We start from the raw sequence: 25,121 nt of genomic DNA on the forward strand, positions 1-25,121 counted from the left end.
GCATGGAGGCATCAGGAAAGGGAACAGCAAATACTGCCTGGACCGTGTCTGAGGTCAGTTCTCACTTGTGAATGGCTTTTGAATTTTGAGATTCTCCAAATAAAATTCAGTGAAAAGTCCCTTTCTGGATTTAGAGCCTCAGAGCATGACCATTTGACTAGTCAACCCCGACCTCTCCCTGACCCCATGACTACATTAGGTAAGATCAGCTATAGGCTAGGGTTTGGGCAGGAAATTCTTACTTTCCCTACTTAAAAAAAAAAAACGGGTCCAGGCAGCTCTGTTTGCTTTTTCTCTTTCTCTAGCTTACAAAGGAGCTCCCACATGATGACTGTTATTAGGGCACCCTGAAATTGCTAGCAGTGGAGAAACATATGTATATCTTCTACTTTCTTGGAATCTATTACCCTGCCATGAAAGGTAATGCTCTTCTCTGCTTCTTTCCCAACTCGCATTTGCCCTACCTGCTGGCATAATGGAAAACGACCATTTACACCTCCACGAGAGCTTAAAGCCTCTCCTGGTACAAGGATGGTGAGGGGGCCTGCAGGCCAAGGGCATGATCTCAAAGCCAGAGGTGCCCTGTTAGTGGATGTGAAGTACACAGAGTGAGTTTTGTATGCACATATAAATATGTGTCTTATCACCCTTGAGTGATTTTTGGAATCCCTAAAGGCTTCAACTTGAAAATCTAATTGGGGCTTCCCTGGTGTCGCAGTGGTTGAGAGTCCGCCTGCTGATGCAGGGGACACGGGTTCGTGCCCCGGTGCGGGAAGATCCCACATGCCGAGGAGCGACTGGGCCCGTGAGCCACGGCCGCTGAGCCTGCGCGTCCAGAGCCTGTGCTCCGCAACGGGAGAGGGCACAACAGTGAGAGGCCCGCGTACCACAAAAACAAACAAACAGACAAAAAAAAAAATCTAATTGGAGTCACTTTTACCAGCACAAGCCAAAAGAAACCAAGTCTGCTTTGGACTCGGAACTATCCCGACACCTAGTATTTGATAGTCCTGGCATTGGAAGTGAATCCTCTCAGAGTGTATCTCTGACCCCAGGGATGTTCTATCAGATTAGTTTTCCATTGATGATAGTTATCTTTAGCCGATCAGGGATTTCATTCTAAAATTTAGCATAGCTTTAATAGGAATAAGAACCATGCTTCACCCAGGCCTTTTCAAGATTAAATGGGGATGGGGCATGGGGCAGAAAACAGTATCTGTGACAAAGCACAGATGGAAGAATCCTCTTCTTGTGGCGATGAGCCCAAGGACTCCAGCCTTCCCACCCTGTCTGCAATCTGACCCACAGCTTCACCAGCCTGTTTCCTCCAATGGTTGGGAAATGTTACGTTGACCTATTGGCCAAAATTACACAGGGCCCTCATCTAGATTAGATACAGAGATGGCAGCTGTGTATTTTAATTTTCAATTAAGGCTGAAAGCATTCTCTCTTTTTTTTTTTAAATAGGAAGGAATATGGCATTTATAAACTCTGGAAAACTTCATTGAAACAAGTCATTCATCACATATTATTTTATATAGTTGCTTCACTTAAAAACCTCTCGGTTTCTTTTCCCACACCATCCCAACTCCAGGCAGGTGTTAAGATAATACTTACTTGTCTGTAAAGCACTCTGAGATCCTCGGCTAGAAGGCTCTGTGTGGAAGCAAAAAGTATTGTGTTTTATCATTTATTCATTAACATATGAAGCAGTTGTCTGGAAATGGGAACAGGCAAAATATTTACCTTGTTTATTCCTTTTTCTTTTACGGTATATTACAAAGAGTATCACGGATAAAAGTAGGACGGCCAATAAAACCACTGGGATCAACCCCATTAATATAAACTGTAATTGGCCTGCATCTTCATTAATAAGGGTAGGACTCATACTGACAGTGAATATTTCTGTGGTCACCGCAGCAAATATGCTCGGAACTGTAGCCTCTTCATCACTGCTTCCCATGTCTGTGGGTATTTCTGCTGACAGTTCTGTTTCTTCCATTTCTGTGGGAACACACACAAAATTGAGATTGTCATGGAGACAAAGTTAGTATGGTATGTTTTCAATGATTTGAAATTTATGCTACATGCATCCAGTGATAAACTTGATCCGCTGGCTTTGGTCTTCCAGTTCAGTGTGACACAGAATACTATTGATCGAACATAAATGGAGCTCAACCTGGGAGTATATTGAACATGGATCAGAGCCCAGAGATAAACCTCCCACAAAGGCTGGCAGTTTAGACGCACTTAAGCCAAGGGCGTTGAGAAGCTTTGTTGTGTCAAGGGCGATATTCCAGGATATCCTATAGGGTATTTTAATAACATTTCTGAATAAATCTAAATTCCCTTTTACTGAGAGTTAAGCACTTGCCACGTAACACTTTTAGGTAAAAGGATTTGCACTATGTCCTAATTTTTTTTTTTTTTTTAATAAAAGTTTACCTACCGATGGAAAAGAATTCTTTGAAATCAGGGTGACTGATCGGATGTCAGTGTAGGCCTCAGTTCTGCAGAGAACTAAGTCGCCTCTGAAATGATCCTACAGAAATCCTCCCGGACTCTAAATAAAAATACAGTGTGTATCTCATTTGTACAGTGAAATTCTCAAGGGGAAGTTCCCTTAGAAACTAAGGAAACTACACCAATATTTAAATTTATTGAATAACATGCATCTTTAGAACTTTCCCTATTAATAAGCTATATGCATGTTTATTCTGTTGGGACCTCAGATTGTGTTCGGAAACATCCATGGTTCATCACAGGATAGGAAAAGACTAGTAGCTAGATGATTATTTGAAAAATCTTTCCTCACCCGGCTCTGTAGTGACCATGGTCAGGAGAGCCCAGGTTTTCTTCCCATCGTGTTGCCTATCATTCAGGTGGGGTCCAATGAGAAAACCAGCATATGAGCTGAGGCTACAGACAACTTATCCAATGGGATGATTTATGTGAAAGTTCTTTCTGAGGTGAAAGTTACTCTGCAAAGGAAGATGTCCACTTCCTGAGGCCATGTTGAGGCACATTAGGCCACCACCCAGAGGGTGACCGACTGGGCATGGCAGGGTCAATTCAGTCCTTAGCTCTCCACATGACTGCATGACAATGATCTATAAAAGTATTCCTTTGATCACAGTCTAACTTTTCAGTTATATAAACACTTCAATTTCTCCGAAGGCCAGGGGATCCACTTGGTAATCATATCTGTCAATGCCACCCCAAACCCTCAGAATCAATTACAAACTGCAGAGTCTAAGTAACTGGTGTTCTTCTCGTGTATATACTGAAAGCAGGATTAAAAAATATCTACCACTTATTGACCTCTGCCTTCAGGGTTAAGTGACTTTGCCCTATATTTATGTCTCTGAAATAAGGTAAGTCAATAACGTATTCACACATTTGTTAAAAGCTTTGATATGTCACATATCACTCTGGACCAGGAAAAGATATTTGTCCACCAGGACAATCTCCTCCTTAAAATCACCCTGCTTGCAGAACTACTGGGACCAAACAGCATTCTTCACTGGTAACCCAGGCCAGCAAAGACTGGAAACATTTGGGGGGGACAGGTGGGCAGTGGGAGCAGTGGCACACACACAAATGCAGTTGGTGACAATGGCCCTATTCCTTGAAGTCAGTGTTGATGGACCTTCCTCCACTAACCAGACCTCCTTTTTATTTCTTCTGTTTATTTACTTCTGCTACTGCTATAGCTGCTGCTATGATTTCAAGTTACCTTTTCAGATAACTTACTAAGAGCCAAGCCCTGTGCTCTGCCTTGTACCCAGATTATCTCATTTTGTCCCCACCATTTTTTCAGATAGAAACCGGGCAGGGAGCTTATACAACTAGCACACAACCACAAAGCTATCACAGGGTAGTGAAGATTTAAACCCAGGAGGGATGATTGCAGAACCTGAGCTTGGAACCTCACACAATATTTTCCTTCCCATCAGGCAGGAATGGAATGATTACGAATCATGAAGTGGTAACCAAGAGAGGGAAACTTGTGTGCTTGCCCCTCAGCCTACAGGAAGGTGGATTTCTGGCACAAAGGCAATGAGGGGCTCTCATTGGACTCTTGCTAAGCTCCTCAGCCCAGGCAGCTGTGAGCAGAGCTGCCCAGAACGACAGGATCTTTCCAGCCTCTCCACGGAAGGCGAACAATTTCCCAGTAGAACACTCAGAGCTCTGAGTCACACTTGACCTGTTGCCCCAGAAGAGGAGAAAATGGGAAAGGAAATAAGCTAGCAAGAATAATGAGGACAATCAGGCATGAAAGAGAAATGGAGAGAAGCACACAGATGGTCCTGGGTTGTGCACATTTATTTCTCAGCACAAGGGACAATGCTGGTCACAGGTGGCTCTTAGTGGCATTTTGGAGTGAAAAGGACTGGAAATTTTCTCCACAATATCCCTCTTACACACACCCTAACATATGTTTTCCATGTTAACCATCATTTACTCTCTCTGATTCTCTAGTGACTATTTAAATAAATGAGAGTCAAGGGTTCTCTGTGTGTGTTTTATTTTTCTTTATTCTGCAAGCCTTCATCTCCAGACGCTCCTGTGACATCCTTCCTCACAACCCTCCCTTCCCAAACAAGACCATAATAGCTCCAAATAACAACAGTCATCTATCAGGTGCTGACAGTACATGCTAGGTACTAGGATAAACATGCACCATCTACCTATCTTCACGACAAGTTCATTGTTCACAGTACAAATAAAGAAACTGAGTCTCAAATGTCTCACCCTGTGGTACAACCCTGATATTTACACTGTCGGCTCTACTGATACACAGAGTTCTTTTTAAATTTTATTGAAGTACAGTTGATTTGCAATGTTGTTCATTTCTGCTGTACAGCAAAGTGACTCAGATATAGATAGATAGATATAGATAGATAGATAGATATACACACACACACATATAATATGTATATATTCTTTTCCATTATGGTTTATCACAGGATATTCAGTATAGTTCCTTGTGCTATACAGTGACCTGGGAAGAGCCTCTCTCGCCTCCAACCCTCCCTTTCCTTTTGTTGTTTATCCATCCTATATATAATAGTTTGCATCTGCTAATCCCAAGATCCCAATACTTCCCTCCCCCACTCTCCTCCCCCTTGGCAACCACAAGTCTGTTCTCTATGTCTGTGAGTCTGTTTCTGTTTTGTAGATAAGTCCATTTGTGCCATATTTTAGGTTCCACATGTAAGTGATATCATGTGATATTTGTCTTTTTCTGACTTATTTCGCTTAATATGATAATCTCTACATCCACCTATGTTGCTGCAAATGGCATTTCATTCTTTTTTATGGCTGAGTAGTATTCCATTGTATATATGTACCACATCTTCTTTATCTATTCATCTGTTGATGGACATTGAGGTTGCTTCCATATCTTGGCTATTGTGAATAGTGCTGCTGTGAACATAGGCGTGCATGTGATATGTAGGGTTTTGAAGGCTGCGTTCCCTTGAGCATAGGTGCCAGTGACGGTGAGGGTTCTAGTCACTTAGTGGTTATGGAAATTTGGGCTCAATGTTCTAATCTGTACAACTAAGGAATGAGACCCAAGATCCCATCTATTTCCACATCTCTATGTTGATTCTAAAGCATTTATCTTGTTTTTAATTAGACTTTTTGAACAGGCACTACACACATGGCACTGAGCTCAGAGAGGACATTTCACTACACCCTTTCCCCAGCCACTCAGTTTTCCTCCCCAGAGGTAACCACGGTTTCTGCCAGAAAACTCTCTGCATGTACAAGTGTAAGTATCATTTCCTGTTTCCTTTTTTAACACAAATGGTAGCAGAATTTATATACTGTGCTGCCCCTTGCTTTTTTCACTTAAAATTAGATCCTGAAGATTATTCCTTGTCTGTATACAGAGAGCTGCCTTTCCCTCCATTATTTGTATATATCACAACCTATTCCTATCGATGGGGACTTAGGTTATTTCTTTTGTATTCGTAGGTTATTTCTTTTGTGTTTCCCATGATGCTGCCACAGTCGCCCCTGCACACCTGTCAGCTTGCACATCTGCAGTGTATCTCCAGACTAGGGAGAGGAGGTTGGGTGCAGCACCAAACTGCTCTTGGGGGGTTCTGCCCTCACAACTGCTCCAAGACAACTCCAGCCAGTCCCTGTGCAATGAGAATCAGCAGAAACTGAGTTGGAGAAGGGCTGGGTACGCAGAGGGTCTGTGATGGAAAAGTTGAAAATGTTGGGGATCAGCCCAAGGGTCTGTGCCAAGAGCATCAAATGTCATCAAAGGGGGAGCCGGAAAACCAGGGCGGGACAGGCCTCTCTAACCAGGAGTGAGTCGCCAGGGGGACAGGAATCCCAGCTGTGAAAATGCTGTGTGTTCCACAAGGGCCCACGCTCATGCCTGGTGTTGGTAGTTTGCTATTTCCTCCGTCCTCTGCCCACTCTGTTTCCCCATCTCTAGACTGATCTATTCTCTGTTGCCCAGGAGGCTAATCTTTCCGGTATAACTTCTTCATTTTGTCTTCTTAGCTAAATGTGGACATATTTCATGGAAAAAGGGGTGCAGCCAGGGGTTGGGGGGTGGTAAAACTGAAGAAGCTGCAGAAATAGAAAGAGGACCAAGCGTGAGAGTGGAGAGATGGGAGGCAGCCAGCGAAGTGCACAAGAGAAGAAGCAGAAGAAAGAAGGAGGACCATTGTCGAAAGCAGAAGGGCTGTGTGAAGGGCAGCGGGCGTGGCTTTGAACCCCGCCTGCACTGGTGTAGGGGCTTGAGGCCGGGTCTGCCGGGACCCCTCTTCCCTCCAGGGGCCTTAGTCACGCTGTCTCCAGTGACCCCAGTACAAACCTCCAGGGATTCTCCCTTTCACTCTCTCTCTCTCTGCTCAGATAATGGAGCATTAATAGCAGATAATGGGAGTGGTCATGTGAGCGATGAAATTAAGCTGCAATACTTCCCTTTACTTTTAATCCTAAAATCCTAAAATGGCCAGATGATTAACTGCACTGTGTAGAGAGTCACTTAGAAACGACTATTGACAATATCCATGCAAACACAGCTGGGATGCGTATTTCACACATCTGGTGGGGACCCTGGGAGGGATCCTCATAAGTGGGAAAAGAGGGAAAATGCTTGAGGTGAGCCTGGCAGCCCAGCAACCGGGTGGGCACCTCGCCCCTTTGTCACCACTCCGAGCATCGTCCCCCAGCGGAAGTGACTCTGTTTCTCGGTGAAGAAAACTTGCTGACTTCTCCTTTTGAAAATGGAACAAATGTGCGACCAAGCTCTAGTTCTTAAAGTTAAAATAAAAGTCTTATATAGCAACTGCAAGGTTGCCACACTGATATTACAATGTAAAATAAAACAATGAGGAGAGAATGTTATTAAACTCAGAATATCGGGAAGCATGTTGGACCTCAATCAGACGCTCCATTCTTTCACTTGTTATGTCGATTCCATACACAGATTGTTGAAACTATCTTATAATTCAGGTAGTGAAACGAAGAAAACACGGCAGGCGTCAGGTATTCAAATGCTGTCCTGCTCGGTGGAGAAACTGGATTTAATAAGGATTTCAAGATGCTCAAGAAACCAAACCCAAGAAGCCTGCCCACTTTCCATTCCCCCGTACCTCTGTCTACAGCAAAGAGATTCATGTTAGAAGGAAGAGATCAAACCAAACCAAGAAGTCCTCCAGTGCTTTTCAGCCTTGGCCGTACATTAGAGTCACCTGGGGCCCTTTCCAGCCTCCCAATGCCCAGGGCACACACCCAAACCATTACATCCGAATACCTGGGGTGAACCCAGGCCTCAGTATCTTTTACAGAGTCCAGTGTGCAGCCAAGGCTGAGAACCAGGGCTCCAGACCCTGCCCGCTCCTGGCCCTCCCCTGTCTACCCCTCTTTCTCTCTGTTCCTTCTTGGTGAACTGGAGGAGAATCAGGCCAGGGATTTGGATCCCAGCTCCCAGCAGCTGCCCACTCTATCACAAGAACACAATCGTTTAAAAATCATCACTGAAGGGGCTTCCCTGGTGGCGCAGTGGTTGAGAGTCCGCCTGCCGATGCAGGGGACACAGGTTCGTGCCCCGGTCCGGGAAGATCCCACATGCCGCGGAGCCCGTGAGCCATGGCCGCTGAGCCTGCGCGTCCAGAGCCTGTGCTCCGCAACGGGAGAGGCCGCAACAGTGAGAGGCCCACGTACCGCAAAAAAAAAAATCATCACTGAAGTCTTGAACCCCTGAGAGCCTCTGGCCGGGATATATTGAGAGAGAGCTGTGACAATCGTGCCTTATTATTCGAATAAGTTTGAATAAGGGACTCATTAATAACAGAGATTGTGCTGGAAGTTAAAAACCACATCTCCAGCAAAGGTCACTGCTGGCAGAGCGGCTTGGAGGTCTGAACCAGCAGTCCACCCACATTGGTGTGCTCCAGAATCATCGGGAGGGCTCGTCCCACACACATGGCTGGGCGCCACCCCCAGAGCTTCTGATTTAGCAGGTCTGGGATGAGGCCAAGAACTTTCACTTCTAACAAAATGCTGATGCTGCTGGTCTGGGGGCCATACCTGGAGAACCATGCGTTTGAGTGGCCCAAACAATCTCATGGAGTTGTGTTTAATTATCAGTCATACCTATTGCTGTTCACGGCACTTACTGTGCACCAGCATCATCTGGTATTTTAAGCTCCACCCAGATCAGTTACTTGAGGACATCCGAGGCTGTGGCCCTGAGCAACGGAATGTTTTTAAAGCTCCCTAGATGAGTCCATTAAGTATTTATGCTGGGTTGAAAATTACTGAGTTAAATCATAATTCAATTGCCTTTAATTTGCTGTTATTCATGAAGATAGTCCTATTAGCTTTAAAGATGACTGGAGAATCCTACACAGAAAGAAGCCTTTGGGAGCAAAATTAATAAGGTGTATTTTGGCATAGAAATTGGAAGGAAAGAGTAAAACTGTCACTATTTGAAGATCACATGATACTTTATTTAGAAAACCCTAAAGTCTCCACCCCCAGACTATTAGAACTAATAAATGAATTCAGCAAAGTTGCAGGATACAAGATTAATATACAGAAATCTGTTACATTTCTATACATTAATAATGAACTATCAGAAAGAGAAAGTTTTTTAAAATGCTGTTTAAAATTGCATCAGAAAGAAGAAAATACCTCAGAATAAACTTAACCAAGGAGGTGAAAGACCTATACTCTGAAAACTATAACACATTGATGAAGGAAATTGAAGATGATACAAAGAAATGGAAAGATATCCCATGCTCTTGGATTGGAAGAATCAATACTGCCTAAAGCAATCTACAGGTTTAATGCAATCCCTCTCAAAATACCCATGACATTTTTCACAGAACTAGAACAACTAATCCTACAATTCATATGGAACCATAAAAGACCCAGAATTGCCAAAGCAATCCTGAAGAGAAAGAACAAAGCTGGAAGCATAACCCTCCCAGACTTCAGACTATACTACAAAGCCAGAATAATAGAAACATGGTATTGGAACAAAAACAGACACGTAGATCAGTGGAAGAGAATAGAGAGCCTAGAAATAAACCCAAGCACCTATGGTCAATTAATGTAAAAGGAGACAGGAATATACAATGGAGAAAAGACAGTCTCTTCAATAAATGGTACTGGGAAAACTGGACAGCTACATGTAAAAGAATAAAATTAAAACATTCCCTCACATCATATACAAAAATAAAGTCAAAATGATTTAAAGACCTAAATGTAAGACCTGAAACCATAAAAGTCCTAGGAGAGAACACAGGCAGAATACTGTTTGACATAAATTGTAGCAATATATTTTTAGATCTGTCTCCTAATACTAAAGAAATAAAAGCAAAAATAAACAAATGGGACCTAATTACAAAAAGCTTTTGCACAGCAAAGGAAACCATCTACAAAACGAAAACACCAACCTACGGAATGGGAGAAAATATTTGAAAGTGATATGGATGACAAGTGGTTAATATCCAAAATACATAAACAGCTCATACAACTCAATATCAAAAAACAAATAACCCAGTCCAAAAATGGGCAGAGGACCTGAACAGACATTTTTCCAAAGAAGACATAGACATGGCCAACAGGCACATGAAAAGATGCTCAGTATCACTATTAGAGAAATGCAAATCAAAATCACAATGAGATATCACCTCACACCTGTCAGATGGCCATCATCAAAAAGTCTACAAATAACAAATGTTGAAGAGGGTGTAGAGAAAAGGGAACCCTCCTACACTATTGGTGAGAATGTAAATTGGTACAGTCACTGTGGAAAACAGTCTGGAGGTTCCTCAAAAAACTAAAAATAGGGCTTCCCTGGTGGCGCAGTGGTTGAGAGTCCGCCTGCCGATGCAGGGGACACGGTTTCGTGCCCCGGTCTGGGAAGATCCCACATGCCACGGAGCAGCTGGGCCCGTGAGCCATGGCCGCTGAGCCTGCGCGTCCGGAGCCTGTGCTCCGCAACGGGAGGGGCCGCAACAGTGAGAGGTCCGCGTACTGCAAAAAAAAAAATCTAAAAATAGAACTACCACATGATCCAGCAAGTCCACTCCTGGGTATGTATCCAGAAAAAATGAAAATCCTAATTCAAAAAGATACATGTACCCCAATCTTCACAGCAGCACTATTTACAATAGCCAAGATAGGGAAGCAACCCAAGTGTCCATCAACAGATGAATGGATAAAGAAGATGAGGTAAATATTGGGGGGTCCAAAAGGTTCATTCAGTTTTTTCCTCAAGATGGCTCCAGTAGCACTTGGTTGTCTTTAACTTCAATCGAAACAGTTTTGTTAGATTGTATAGTGACAGCTGTCATATCAGCGTGCATTTTAAAAAAGACTTACCAAAATTGGTGAATTTTTGTGTAGCCATCTTAATATTGAAGATGGAAGAAAAAAAGCAACATTTTCAGCATATTATGCTTTATTATTTCAAGAAAGGGAAAAACGCAACTGAAACGCACAATAAGATTTGTGCGGTGTATGCAGAAAGTACTGTGACTGATCAAACGTGTCAAAAGTGGTTTGCAAAGTTTCATGCCAGAGATTTGTTGCTGGACGATGCTCCACAGTTGGGTAGACCAGCTGAAGTTGATAGTGATCAAATCGAAACAATGATTAACAACAATCAACGTTATACCACGCAGGAGATAGCTGATATACTCAAAATATCCAAATCAAGCATTGAAAATCATTTGCACCAGCTTGGTTATGTGAATTCCTTTGATGTTTGGGTTCCACGTAAGTTAAGCGAAGAAAACCTTCTTGACCATATTTCCGCATGCGATTCTCTACTGAAAAGTGATGAAAACGTTCTGTTTTTAAAACAAATTGTGATGGGCGATGAAAAGTGGATACTGAACAATAACGTGGAACAGAAGAGATCGTGGGGCAAGCGAAATGAACCACCACGAACCACACCAAAGGCCAATCTTCATCCAAAGAAGGCGATGTTGTGTGTATAGAGGGACTGGAAGGGAGTCCTCTATTATGAACTCCTTCTGGAAAACCAAATGATTAATTCCAGTAAGTGCTACTCCCAATTAGACCAACTGAAAGCAGCACTCGATGAAAAGCGTCCAGAATTAGTCAACAGAAAACGCAAAATCTTCCATCAGGGTAATGCAAGACCGCATGTTTGTTTGATGACCAGGTGAAAACTGTTACAGCTTGGCTGGGAAGTTCTGATTCATCCATCTATTCATCAGACATTGCACCTTCGAATTTCCATTTATTTCAGTCTTTACAAAATTCTTTGAATGGAAAAAATTTCAATTCCCTGAAAGACTGTAAAAGGCACCAGGAACGGTTCTTTGCTCAAAAAGATAAAAAGTTTTGGGAAGATAAAATTATGAAGTTGCCTGGAAAATGGCAGAAAGTAGTGGAACAAAAGGGTGAATACATTGTTTAATAAAGTTCTTGGTGAAAATGAAAAATGTGTCTTTTATTTTTACTTAAAAAACTGAAGGCAGTTTTTGGCCCACCCAATATATACAATGGAATACTACTCAGCCATAAAAGAGAATGAAATTCTGCCATTTGCAGCAACATGGAATCACCTAGGCAATATTATGCTTAGTGAATATAAGTCAGACAAAGACAAATACTGTATGAGATCACTTATATGTGGAATCTAAAAAATAATACAAATGAATCTATATGAAAAACAGAAACAGACTCACAGATACAGAAAACAAACTAGTGGTTACCAGCGAGGAGAAGGAAGGGGGGAGGGGCAAATTAGGGATATGGGACTAAGAGATGAAAACCATTGTGTATAAAATAGATAAGCAGCAAAGATATATTGTACAACATGGGGAATTATAGCCATTATCTTGTAATAACTTGTAATGGAGAATAATCTATAAAAATACTGAATCATTATGCTGTACACCTGAAACTAATAATGTAAATCAACTATACTTTAACAACAACAGAAATAGGTGCATGTACCTGTCAAGCAGTCTATCTCTTCAACTCTGACATTTTTTTTTGCGGTACGCGGGCCTCTCACTGTTGTGGCCTCTCCCGTTGCAGAGCGCAGGCTCCGGACGTGCAGGCTCAGCGGCCATGGCTCACGGGCCCAGCCACTCTGCGGCATGTGGGATCTTTCCGGACCGGGGCACGAACCCGGTCCCCTGCATCGGCAGGTGGACTCTCAACCACTGCGCCACCAGGGAAGCCCTGACTTCTTTTTACAAAAATCAGTTGTTCAGTATCTGTGACATCTGACTGTGATGTGGCCAGGGGTAAAACGGGAATACAACAGGAAGAAACAAACCAGACTCCCCAGGCCCAAGCTGGGCTGCAGGAGGATGACTGTGCTGATGCAGGGGGTACTAACGCCGAGTGGATGGACCACCTCCTCGGTGCTGGGGTGCTGGCGTGGACCAGACGGTGCCACTGGGACACCATCCTGCATAAGGCACAGGGGGAGCTCTGAAGGGTTCTGCCCTTTCTCTAGTTTACTTGGTTTTGAAACAGTACTATGAGCTGTTAATTACCTGAAATGATTTCCTCCTTGTACTATTTGCTTATTGTCTGTGTCCTCCTTTGTTCTGCTCTGTATCTATCTCCAGCCCCGGGAACCGTGTCTGCTGTATGGTTGCTGTTCACTGAACAGCTATTCAGGGAAAAGGCCAGGTGAGTCGGAGGTAAAGTGCTAGACAGGCCTCTCGCCTTTTTATCAAGAGAGTGATATCCCCCTCCCTCAATCAACCTAACCCCCTTCCAGGAACACACACAGTGTGTTCTTAGTCACAGAGAGAAAAGGGATCTACGGTGGTTGTCTCAGAAACTTACCTGAATTTTAAAGAAAACACTGGGAAATGAGAGGAATTGTTTAGTGAAAAGATAAGAATCTCTAATAATGAAATTTCACGTTTCTAGCTTTTTGGGTTTTCTTTTTGTTTGCTGGTTTTGGTTTTGGTTTTGGAATCAGGTGTGTCACAGGGTTCCTCACGTGTATAGTCCAGGCACCTGAACTCTCTCTGGGGTGCAGGACTAGTGGGGGTGGACTGTTATTTCCTCTGTAAGCTCTGTTGTACTAGGCATCTGACCATCTTTATTAAGTGAATATGTTCACTTAGTATGTTTTTTCTGACATTATAAATCGTTGGGTGAACAGGCTCAGTGCAAAATCAGCGAAGGTTAGTGGCAGATTGTAAGCACCGAAGGGCAGTCTAGGTAAAGTGGTGTCTGTGTTTCGTACACCCTTTCTCTTCAGCCATCAGATGACGAAAGGTGACAATGCCTTATGTAGAAAGATCATTAAGAAATGCTACTTTTGCTTATTTTGATCAGGGTCATCTGATAAAAGGCTTTCATACAATAGTCTGCTCTGGGAAGCACCTGTGAAGCACCATTGTGTTTTACCCCATTGCCTTGAGAAGCACCCTGCAATTGCAATTTACTATCAGATTACAACATGCCTATCATATGACATCACTCATACGTGGAATCTAATTTTTAAAAATGATACAAACGAACTTATTTACAAAACAGAAACAGACGTACAGATATTGAAAACAAACTTATGGTTACCAAAGGGGAAACGTGGTGGGGAGGGAGAAATCAGGAGCTTGGGATTAACATACACACACTACTATATATGAAGTAGATAACCAACAAGGACCTACTGTATAGCACAGAGAACTCTACTCAATACTCTGTAATAACACATATGGGAAAAGAATCTTAAAAAGACTGGATATATGTTTATGTATAACTGAATCACTTTGCTGTACACCTGAAATTGACACAACATTTTAAATCAACTATGCTCCAATAACATTAAAAAAAAAGAAAAGAAAGGAAAACATGTCCCACCATGGAGGCCCACATGCTCAGATGCATTTTTCATTTTATACTTTTTATTTGGTGTCTTTCTCAGAGAAAGCTTCCTTGTTTTGAAGCAGACTTGCCCAGACCCTAAGGCTGTCTCTGGTTTGAAGTTACTCACCTGGAGAAGCTGCATTTTTTGACCATCTGAGTACCTTTTCAAACACTGGAATCCTATCCTGGCCCGTCAGTACCTGGCAGTTTTAAGAAATGTATATATTTTTATGACACAGAATACACTTTTAACATTTAAAATTTCTTCCTACCATCAGTGGGATGATAGATACAAAAGTACTTTATTGTTTTAAATTTTTATTTTATATTGGAGTATAGTTGATTTACAGTGTTGTGTTAGTTTTAGGTGTAGAGCAAAGTGGTTCAGTTATACGTACACATATATCTATTCTTTTTCAGATTCTTTTCCCATATAGGTTATTAGAGAGTATTGAGTAGAGTTCCCTGTGCTATACAGTAGGTCCTTGTTGATTATTTTAGATACAGTAGTGTGAAAAATTCTTTACAATGAAAAAAAGAAAGATTATTAAGTGATAGAAAAGTATTCAGGTTAGTAATGATAATTACTACTTTTATTATATTTCTACCTCTCTTTTGAAGCCAATTTCAAAATTACAATGTAAAAGAGTAACGTGAAAACAAATGTTCCTCGATCTGCCCTGCCCTCCCTGGCTGCTGTGTCAGCCTCCCTCTGGGTGGATAAATGAGGGGAACTCTGGTGCAGGTCACACAGGTCTCTGTGCTGGCCTGGCCTCCTTGCTCAGGTCAGCACAAGCTCAGTGTTACCAGAAGCCACTGCAGGAGAGACAAACCAAAACCTAAATGGTAGATGCATGCTTGTGATCATCAGAGAAGAGGAAGGCAGGGGAAGGAGATGTGGGGGCCCAGGAGCTGCAGGAGGGAAGGGGGGAGGGTATAACCAAAAGTTCTCCGTGCCAGCCTTTGGGGCAGCAGAGGGCCAGAGTGTGTTTGCTGTTGGAAGTTTTCTTACAGGAGGCTCAAGAAGGAAGCAAGTTCGTGAGGTCTTCCAAGTGGCATCTGAGCGGAGAAAACGGTGGATGGGATTTTCTAGGGTCAGCAAAGCCACTTAGCAGGTCTCTAAGGCTGGCCTGGCTTGTGATCCTAGTTTACCTCCAAAGAGAATCAGTCCTGCCCTTGCATCCAAGATCCTTGCCCATCCATCTAAGTCCTCAGAATTTCAGTATCGCAGCTTGAGCTTCTGGGCTATTCTCACTCTCTTTTGTCAACCTCTTTTCTGCATTTATTAATACAATCCCATGACTTTTTTCCCATTTAGTTTTTTTTTAATTAATTAATTTATTTATTTATTTTATTTTTGTCTGTGTTGGGTCTTGGTTGCTGCGCCTGGGCTTTCTCTAGTTGCGGTGAGCTGAGCGGGGCCTACTCTTGGTTGCAGTGTGTGGGCTTCTCATTGCAGTGGCTTTCCTTGTTGCGGAGCACGGGCTCTAGGCGCATGGACTTCAGTAGTTGTGGGGCACAGGCTCAGCTGCTCTGTGGCACATGGGATCTTCCCGGACCAGGGATCGAACCCGTGTCCCCTGCATTGGCAGGCGGATTCTTAACCACTGCGCCACCATGGAAGTCCTTCTCATTGAGTTTTTGATGTGACAAATTACATGAATAGATTCTCTAAAGTTGATCCACTCTTGGATTCCTAGTTTTAGTCTACTTAATCACCAGGGGTTTGTTTGTTTGTTTGTTTATTTTTTAGTGATAATTCCTTGTTATTTGAATGACTGATCTAGGACTCAACTTAGATATTCTAATATTTGTTAACTGGCTACATAGCCAAAATGTCTCTGGTCTTAGTGATGCACCAATACAGCAATGGTCTTTGCCTGCCGAAAGATCATCATAGTCATAAATAGAGTTACTAGATAAAATACAGGACGCCTGTTAAATTTGAATATCAGGTAAACAACAAATAATGTTTTAGTATAAATGTGTCCCATGCAATATTTTATGTATACTTACATTAAATTGCATGGGATGTACAATAGTTATACTAAAAATTTTTTGTTTATTGGACATTTACATTTATCTGAGTGTTTTATATTATTTGCTAAATCTGGCCATCTGAATCATAGAAAAATAAATAAGCATAATTTTTAGAAAAGAATAAATAGATGTTAAAATTAATAAACAGTGTTTTCAGGGGGAAAAAATGTCAACAAACCCTCCTAACAAGTAGACTCCTGTTTCTGAATGCCACAATGGGGTGGGGAAATAAGAAATAATGAAGATTGTTTTAATTCATGTAAAATAAAGAAACATAGAAAAAAATTCAGATTGCACCAAAAAAACTAGATTCGCTGGTTTTGTTTTAAGGAAGCAAACGCAAAACGCCACAACCCATGAGATCCTGCTGGGGTGGATAGCTCTCCTTTCCAACCACCTCCTCTAATTTCTCAGGAAATGCTTCTATGCTGTCTTAGGCACCAGAGGCAGACTTTTCTATTCTTTTTATGTTACATAACTTTTTTTTCAAGTTTTCAAATCAGCTCTTACTGGCTTGAAATTTCATGTCTATGAAACTAATATTCCCCTTTTTTTTTTTCAAAAATACTTCCCCAGGGACTTCCCTGGTGGTTCAGTGGTAAGGACTCTGTGCTTCCATTGCAGGGGGCACATGTTCGATCCCTGGTCGGGGAACTAAGATCCAGCATGCCGCGGGGCACGGCCAAATAAATAAATACAAAAATAAATATGTAAAAAAAAAAAAAGTACTTCCCCAAAATGTCTGTAACTACCTGGCTTTTCTGCGAATTGTCATGCTGCTCAATGCCTATCTACTGGGTCTGTACTTCCTCTATATTCTGAGAGGGAGATGGACAGAAGGCTCTCTCGGAACTACTCATAGGTACAGCCACGTAGCTTTCTCTACAGGAGAGGGAGCTATAGCTGTTCCTTGTTTGGTTTGAGGAGCCAGAACTGAACTATTTACACACAAAATGATTTGGGAGACTTTTAACATTTCAGAACAAAATAAAACTGGATTAACGAAAAGTCATATTTATCCAGGTATCACCACAGTTTCATTGCATTATTGAAATGATGATAATTTTGTCACAAACACAAGTAAGTCTTGGGCTATAGAATAAATTTCATGTCATTCATTCCTTTAGTCAGTGAGTTGTGTGCCTGTCATGTACCAGGAACTATTCTAGAGACGTAAGGGTGAATGAGACCAGGCCCCAACCTCCCTGGGAAGTGACTGGTAAGTAGGGACAATGGCATACAAATCAATAATTACATTACAGTTTCATAAAAGCCATAATATGTTTGGGCACAGAGCATCATGAGGATATGGGAGGGGAAGGCATTCATTGCATCCGGGGTGGAGGATTCAGGAGAACTTCCCAGAGGAGGTGACCACTGAGTTGAATCTCAGGAGTTCGTCAAGCAACGATGGCAAGGAAGGCACTGCAGCTGAAGCACAGCTATAGAAAGCTCCGTGGCTCGACAGAGGTTGGCACATTCAAGTACTTATATCATAGGATGCATGGTGGGAAGTGTCTAGTAGGAAAGGAACACAGCACAAGCTTACAAGGGGCCTCGTAATGAGGCTGAGGGGGCTGGAATCTATCTGAAGGAAATGAAAAACCACTGAAGGGGTGAAAACAAGAGAAAAATAATCACAGTTTCGTTAGAGAACCATCACTCTGGAGGTTATGTGAAATTGGGTTGGAGAAGAGACTAAAGGCAAAGAGACTAGTTAAGAAGTTAATGAAGTAACCTAGGTGAGAGCTAAGAAGGGCCTAAACCAGTAGGGAGCAGAGAAAGAGTTCCGTTTTGGCCAAGCTGAGCCCAGGGCTCCTGGGACGCCTCCAAGGAAGATAGATGATGAATATGTAGGGCTGGAGCTAAACAGACATCCGTGATTGGAGTGATTTGGGGAACCATCAGCCCAGGAGGGAGATAAAAATGATGAAAGTGTGTCACGACCCTGAGATGATGTAAGGAGTGAGAAAAGAAAAGATAAATACCAAAGGAACAGGTGGAAGAGAAAGATTCATAACTCCAAACGGGAGAGGAACAATCAGAGTCCTAGGAGACCAAGAAGAAAATGGCCTCATAAGACCCAAGGAAGAGGAGGGTTTCAATAATTGATTATGTTAAGTGCTACAGAGAAAAACAGAAGATAAAGATGGAAATGGGTCCTTTGGGTTCGGCTATTAGAAGGCACTGGTGACCCAGACAGAGCAATTTGAGTGCGGTGCTTGACATGGCAGCCAGATCGCAGGGGGTTGAGAAGTGAACGGAGAGTGAAAATGAAGATGTGTTGGCTGTCTTTCAAAGAGACTGGGAGTTATAGAAAAGAAAGAGGGAGGAGAGCTCGCGGAGACTCAGGAGAGCTAGAAAAGAGCTCACAGGCTCTCTCACTTTTCATTATGAACGTATACCTACCAAAGGGAATAGAGACGAATGTAACAAATAACAGGGGACCAACCCTAATTATCTTCTATTTCCCCATAATGACTAGAGCAGAGGTTGGCAAACTTTTTCCTAACAGGCCAGAGAGTAACTGTTTTAGAGCTTGTGGGCCAAGAGGCAAAATACAGGCTATTATCTGTTTTTATATAACCATTAAAAATATAAAAACCATTCTTAGCTCAAGCGTTGGAAAAAAGCAGGAAGCTGGCTGAGTTTGGCCCATGATTCTTGGTTTGCTGACCCTGGACCACCATGTATTTTTCTGAAAGAAACATAACATTGTAAACACAGCTGAAGCCCTCCTTCCCCCAATCTCTTTCAAGTTACCAGGCTCTCCTCAATTAACACGGATCAGTCCCACACTTTCCAAATACACCTGTGTCCCTAAGCAATAGAAGCAGAATTTGGAGTGTTTTAAAAACTTTAAATAAATGTAATTATTCTATAATTATTAATCTTCCACTGGTTTTTTGGTCAACATTACATTTGAGACTCATTTATCTTAATACATTTGGCTGTAATTCATTAAGTTTACCTGCTCTATGATATCTCATTCTGTGACTATACCAAGTTTCATGTATTTTTCTTTTGTTAATAGATATTTAGATTGTTTCTATTTTTACAAACAATGCTACAATCCACATCCTTGGCCATGACTCTTTGAGGTCGTACATTTGTGAGTGATCTGACAGTGAACTGTTGTAGTTGTAGGGTATGAACATCTCCAGTTGACTAAATATTTCCCGATTGTCCTCCAGAATGGTTGTATCGAAAAAAATTCCTTTTCCAATAACCTCATATAGTTAGTAACCTGAAAAATTCGCCCAGTATGCAGCAACTAGAAATACTGGATGAAATAGAAGAAACAACTTCTTAAATGTATAAAGAAATAACAAAAAAGCAAGGAAATCCCAAGGGCCCAGAAAATATGGAGAAAGAAAAAAAAAAACTTGTAGAGGAAATTTAAATTCAGAGCCATACCTACCCACCTATGGGGACTTGCCCGAATCCCGCAGGATGTGAGAAGCTATATAGTGCTCTCAGGCGTTCCTGTCTACCTACTGGGTCAAAAGTGAAAGCTAAAACACCAGTTCATGGCTTTAAAAAAGAAAGGAAAAAGAAAAGCAGCTGCAATGATTCTGGCAAAGTCCAAAGTCAGCTGCACTTCCCCCAGGCTGACCTCACCATCATCCTGACACTGTGGACCCCTGACCCACGGCCTGGTTTTGAATTTGGTTTTGTCTACTTTTGCTCCTTGGCAGTCACTTTGGTCTCTTTGGTCACCTTTGGTCTCTTTGGTCTCTTTGGTCACCTGCTTCTGGTTACCGGCTTGCCTCTGCTGGCCTGCACCTCTAATGAGGTTTTGGTACCTCACACAGCTCTTGGAGGCTGATCCCTGAGGTCTCCCTCTCCCCAACCCGAGGCTGGGGTTTAAGCCTGAGGTCCAAGCACCCGCTCTCCTCGAGCCCAGAGCACACCCCTATCTGAGTTTCTTCCAAACGCTATTTTGTGGTGACAGGACTGAGGCTGCCCTGGGAAAGTATTTACAGTAGCTTGGTGACAGGATCAGAAAATCTGGGGTTCTGTTAAATAGGGTGGGCCAAGCTCTGTGGGCTGGGTTTTGCCCTAATTCCCCCAAGATTTTCATCATGATGGGAGGTGACAGATACAAGAAGCAACAAGATTCGATCTACATAAACTTCAGATAAAAATTATCAAATAGTGAATAGTATGTTTAAAGACATAAAAGAAGGAGTAAATAAGGAAAAATAAAACCAAGACTCTCTCTATATATTGTACAATATTCTAGGATTTTCTAGAAATGAAAAATATGGTAACTTAAATTCAAAGCCCAATGCATGGGTTCAGCAGCAGGAGACACTAGAGGACTGCACTGATCTGCCCTCCCATGGGCGGTGCCTGGTTCCTGCTTCTCCACATCTTTGCCAACAGTTGAGGGTGGTGCAAACTATATACACAGGTAGGCAAATTGCAGGTTGCACTGTTTCTTTACAGAACTGAGCCTATCCCAGCCAAAGTCCTGCCCTCTCCTGGTTTCCTGGGTCAGCCTTTTAGCCACAGAAGAACTTTAAGCCTTAATAAAACCCTCTCTGCTTGTTTGTTTTCTTTCTTTTCTTTTTGCCCCTGAGGGCTGTTTGGTCCTTGGGGTCAGTTCTTAGCAGGGCTCTCCCACGGCCGTGACTCTGCCTGACAGAAGGCTGGGCTTTCTCTCCCTGGTTCCCACACCCCAAAGCCTCTTACCCAGTGACTTCAACATTCTGTTTTTCCTGCTTCTGGTCTTAACTATGCTAATCCCCAGATTCTCTGTTGCTCACTCTGTACCTTTCAGCCTCTCCCTTCCCCTCCACAGGCCAAAGTTTAACCCAACTCCACTATCCCTTTTCCTGTCAGCCAGTCTCTGACCCAATCAAACAAATACAGCTCCTTTATGAACATGTGATAAACTTATAGCCCAGCCAAGAGTTTGTGTGATACACCTACACAGTCAGGAAGGCACCAGAGACATACTTTTCCAAACCTAAAACTAGACACATAGCCTGGAAGAGCCTGAAAACCCAGAGGTAATACAGTGTATTGTTAGAGCGTGGACTCCTGAGGCTGAATCTTACTTAGATCCACTACTTAGCTGTGTGACCTTGGGCAAGTCAGTTAACCCCTCTGTGCCTGTTTTCTCATCTGTAAAATAGGAATAATAGTAGCCACTGTATAAGGTTTGTTATGAGAATTAAATGAGTTGGTCCTGTGTTCAGAACAGGCATATACTGAGCAGTATGTACGTTGGCCATCATCATTTTTATTACTTGAAATTGGGACTGTCCCAGGAAATAGCAGGTGGCAGTCACATTCACTGAAATAAGAACAGTATCAGAAAGTGCAGTTTCATCTTTGCAACCCATATTTTCTTCTCTTCTTTCTCTCCTTCTGAAGGTTCGTCCAATAATTATATGATCCTTACTGTTCTGAAACAGCCCAGAAAAATCTCCTAGTCCTCTCTGTCAAATTCCATGTTTAGCTCTGGTCACCAAAACAGTTACAGAGGCCTTATTTCTGCCTTGTGACTTTTTGCTCTTTTTTCTACAGACCGTTCTGCTTTTAGCAGCTAATAAATCCCGTGCTTTTTGTATCTGGAAGTTGCTTTTAGCTTTCTGATAGTGTTAAGCTGACATTGAGAGGGCACAGGGTAAGGAATGAGGTGGCCCTTCATTCCACGGGCAGAATGTTGCCTTGAGTCTGAACTTTCTTAGCATCCTATACTGGCCAAGATACCTAGGCCCAGAGCTTTTCTTTAATTATTCTCATCTGTTTTGTCAAAATCCCAGAAAAGCTATTTTCTCATTTCTCTCACTTCTAAGTGGATTATTTCACTTGTGATAGTAATCAGTTCTGCACCAGACTCTCTATCTACATAAAGCAAAAAAGATGCTGACTCAACCACAATGATGCTGGTCTCAGGTAACTGCAGTTATTAAATAATGTTGCCTACTTGTGGTTAATAAAGGCTTGACTTGAGATAAACCTGGATTATGCTTGCAAAGGAGAATCAGGCTGTTCAGTAGATCGGATTCTTTTACCAAACATCTCCAAGGTATTTTTTGAAGAATTCAAAGAAATAGATACAACTGTGACACCTTTAAACGAACTCACGTCCTAAAGTCTTAGGCACCATTAGCTCAAAAGGATATACCTTATTTAATTTTACAATATATATTCAGTCCTTAATTTAGAACAGCCTTTCCCTTGGCTAATCTCAAAGTAATAAGCTTTGATTATACAGCTGCTTGCAAGTGGGCAGTTTTGCATTTTCAGGCACTGGGAATGGAGACAGGTGAGTGTGTGGGATGATTCAGATAATCCCTGTGCTCCCCTGAAATGCAGCTTTTCATCTTCCACTTCTCCTGACATCCTAACACGACCTGCTCTCAGGAGCTCATCAGTCTTTAGTGATCAGTCTCATATCCATTCTAGGATGATTTTAGTATTTATCAAGAATAACTGAGTTTCTAATTTATGTTGACCCCTTACAAGATTTGGGGAAATCAAAGATGAACAAAAGGGGATTTTATTTTCCCTGGAGGTGCTCACAGCCTGGTGGGAGGCACGGACATAGACACAGTTATGATTCCAGGTGGTTAGCTGGGTTTACAGAAGTTTAGGTCTCTGGGGGCATAACAGGCAGCGTGCCAGGGAAGGGGCAGTGAGAGAGACACCAAAGAAAAGGTAACATTCAGTCTGAGCATAGGCATAGGCATTCATTCAGTAGAAAAAAATGGAACTTGTCATCACTTGTGGCCAGAGCCCCAGAGGCCGGGAGCATACACTCTGTACCGTGACTGAGGGGCTGCAGCTGGGGAGCAGAAGGGAGACAGAAGGAGATACCATGGAAAGGAGGTTGCAGTGAGAGGCCAGGGGCCATAAATGAGGAGCCACCGGAGCTCTTTCAGGGGAAGAGTCACTGATCAGATACGGGTCTCAGAGGGACACCTTTCACTGAGTCCTTTGCATCTCCTGAATTGCAGACACTTTGAGTCAATCATTTTCAGATGCTCAAGAAACTACTCAGGCAGGTTAAATGTCATTCTCAGGAGCGTGTTTGAGGCAAGTGTGGTGGCTGTGAGAGTTAAAAGAGGTGAAGAGGGGTGGCTGGGCCCTGCTCCCTTGGGTGCCGAGGGACGCCCCTCAGGGAAAGGAATATGGTCCAGAGGTCCAGGCAGGGGGCGTGGTCGATCCCCTGCAGGGAGAGGGGAGAGCCTGGAGTCTAAATCAGGAGAGCCGACTGTCGGTGGGTCTCACCTTCCTCCACCTCAGTTTCTTCATCTGCACCCCCCGAACAGCTGTACACTCAGTATAGCTGCACCCCCAGTACAGCTCTACACTAGCAGCAGGCAGTGTTCACTGACAGGAACCACAGGCAACTAGCTTACTTACCCAAGGGCAAATCCACACAACTGTAAGAGGCAATGGAGGGTGATTGTACTTGTTGTCAGGGTATAAATCAATTGCTGCTCTTAGCTCATAATTATGAGAGTTAATATTTTGTCTTTTCTGGTACCTTTGATTCACTACAGTCACATTACTTTTTTTTTTTTTTTTGTCACATTACTTTTTAAAACAAAGCTTCATTAGTCGCAATCAATGCAAAGAAAATCTCTCCCAAAGTAACAAGATCAAAGGAAAGCAGATGAAAGACTTAATAAGTTACAGTGGATGCCTGGTAATTCCTCAGATAATTTCCTGTTTACTTTTTTTAAAATTTAATTACGGTGTTTCTTTAGTCTACTTTCCAGTAGTAAATGTCCATACCCCAGTTTTCCAGGAATTTCTGGAACCAGCAGACTTCTCAGCCCACATTATTAAAAGTAAATTCATAATTTCTCTGTTTCAGCTGATTGAAACGTTCTTTTACAGGAACTGCCAAAGAGATGATCATTTTCTTAATATGCCCATTAAAGCCGGTAAATGACTGGGACCGGTAAATTACATCCTAGAAAACAAAGACTGCGGGAAGGGGGTAAATTCAGTGAGTGAGCTGGAGCTGGATTAGCCGGCTGCAAACGAAGCCAAGTCCCTCCTCCCTCCTTCCCCCCAAAAAAGACAGTTCGACTTTTCTCCACTTTTTTCACAGGAAGGCTTAGATTTTTCTGGGTGTTACCCTCCCCGGCAGAGTTCTGTAGCCTCGGCACGAGACAAGCGTTCATTATCCTCCTCGCCTGGAGTGGAAAGCCTAGGGGTGCTTACCCTGCGCCTGGCGGGTGGGGAGGAACGCGATGACCAGGGCGAAGATGAGGGCGGCGCGGCGAGCCTCGGGATACGCGCGCCCCGGCATTGTGATGCTGCGCGCAGTTTCAGCCCCGCAGAAACGTGAACGTTTCCTGTTTCCTGCTTGTTTGGGTCGGTGCTGACTTGAAGCAGAGGTGTTTGCCTGTTTTTTAGGAAGTGATGTAATTCGGCAGGAGCCTGTCAGACCAGCAAGAATTGCCAAAGAGAAGTTGCTCTTCAAGCGCTGATTTAGTTAACACGCCTCTCAAGCCCTTTTCTGTCCCAGCCCCGCGTGTGCCTCCGTCTTTTGACATTGTCCCCGTGGAAGCAGTGTCCGTTGCTCAGATGTCATTCAGAATCTGGGACTGGGGGTCGGTTCTCGATTTGTGATTTTATTGATCCTCAGACTCCAGGTCAGCCTCCGGGGCTGCCTGGAGTCTAGAGCAGCGCTCTCCGGTAGAACTTTCTGACATGATGGAAATGTTCTGAATCTGAGAGGTGCAATACAG

The 25,121-nt window shown here is 42.9% G+C and overlaps 1 protein-coding gene across 1 annotated transcript in view; it reads right to left on the reverse strand.

Moving 5' to 3' along the window:
• TMEM154 (transmembrane protein 154) overlaps positions 1 to 24,729 on the reverse strand; it is a 47,413-nt gene extending 22,684 nt beyond the window's left edge. The window contains exons 1-3 of the mRNA XM_029235384.1: positions 24,592 to 24,729; positions 1,747 to 2,004; positions 1,618 to 1,656 (exon numbers count right to left, since the gene is read on the reverse strand). Of these exons, the coding sequence (XP_029091217.1) occupies positions 1,618 to 1,656; positions 1,747 to 2,004; positions 24,592 to 24,679 (385 nt within the window). The 5' untranslated portion in view covers positions 24,680 to 24,729. The remainder of the gene's footprint in view (positions 1 to 1,617; positions 1,657 to 1,746; positions 2,005 to 24,591) is intronic.
• Positions 24,730 to 25,121: the final 392 nt, after the last annotated feature.

This window comes from Monodon monoceros, unplaced genomic scaffold, assembly GCF_005190385.1.
Source record: "Monodon monoceros isolate NGI ecotype Baffin Bay Population unplaced genomic scaffold, NGI_Narwhal_1 Super_Scaffold_20, whole genome shotgun sequence".
NCBI classification, from domain to species: domain Eukaryota; kingdom Metazoa; phylum Chordata; class Mammalia; order Artiodactyla; family Monodontidae; genus Monodon; species Monodon monoceros.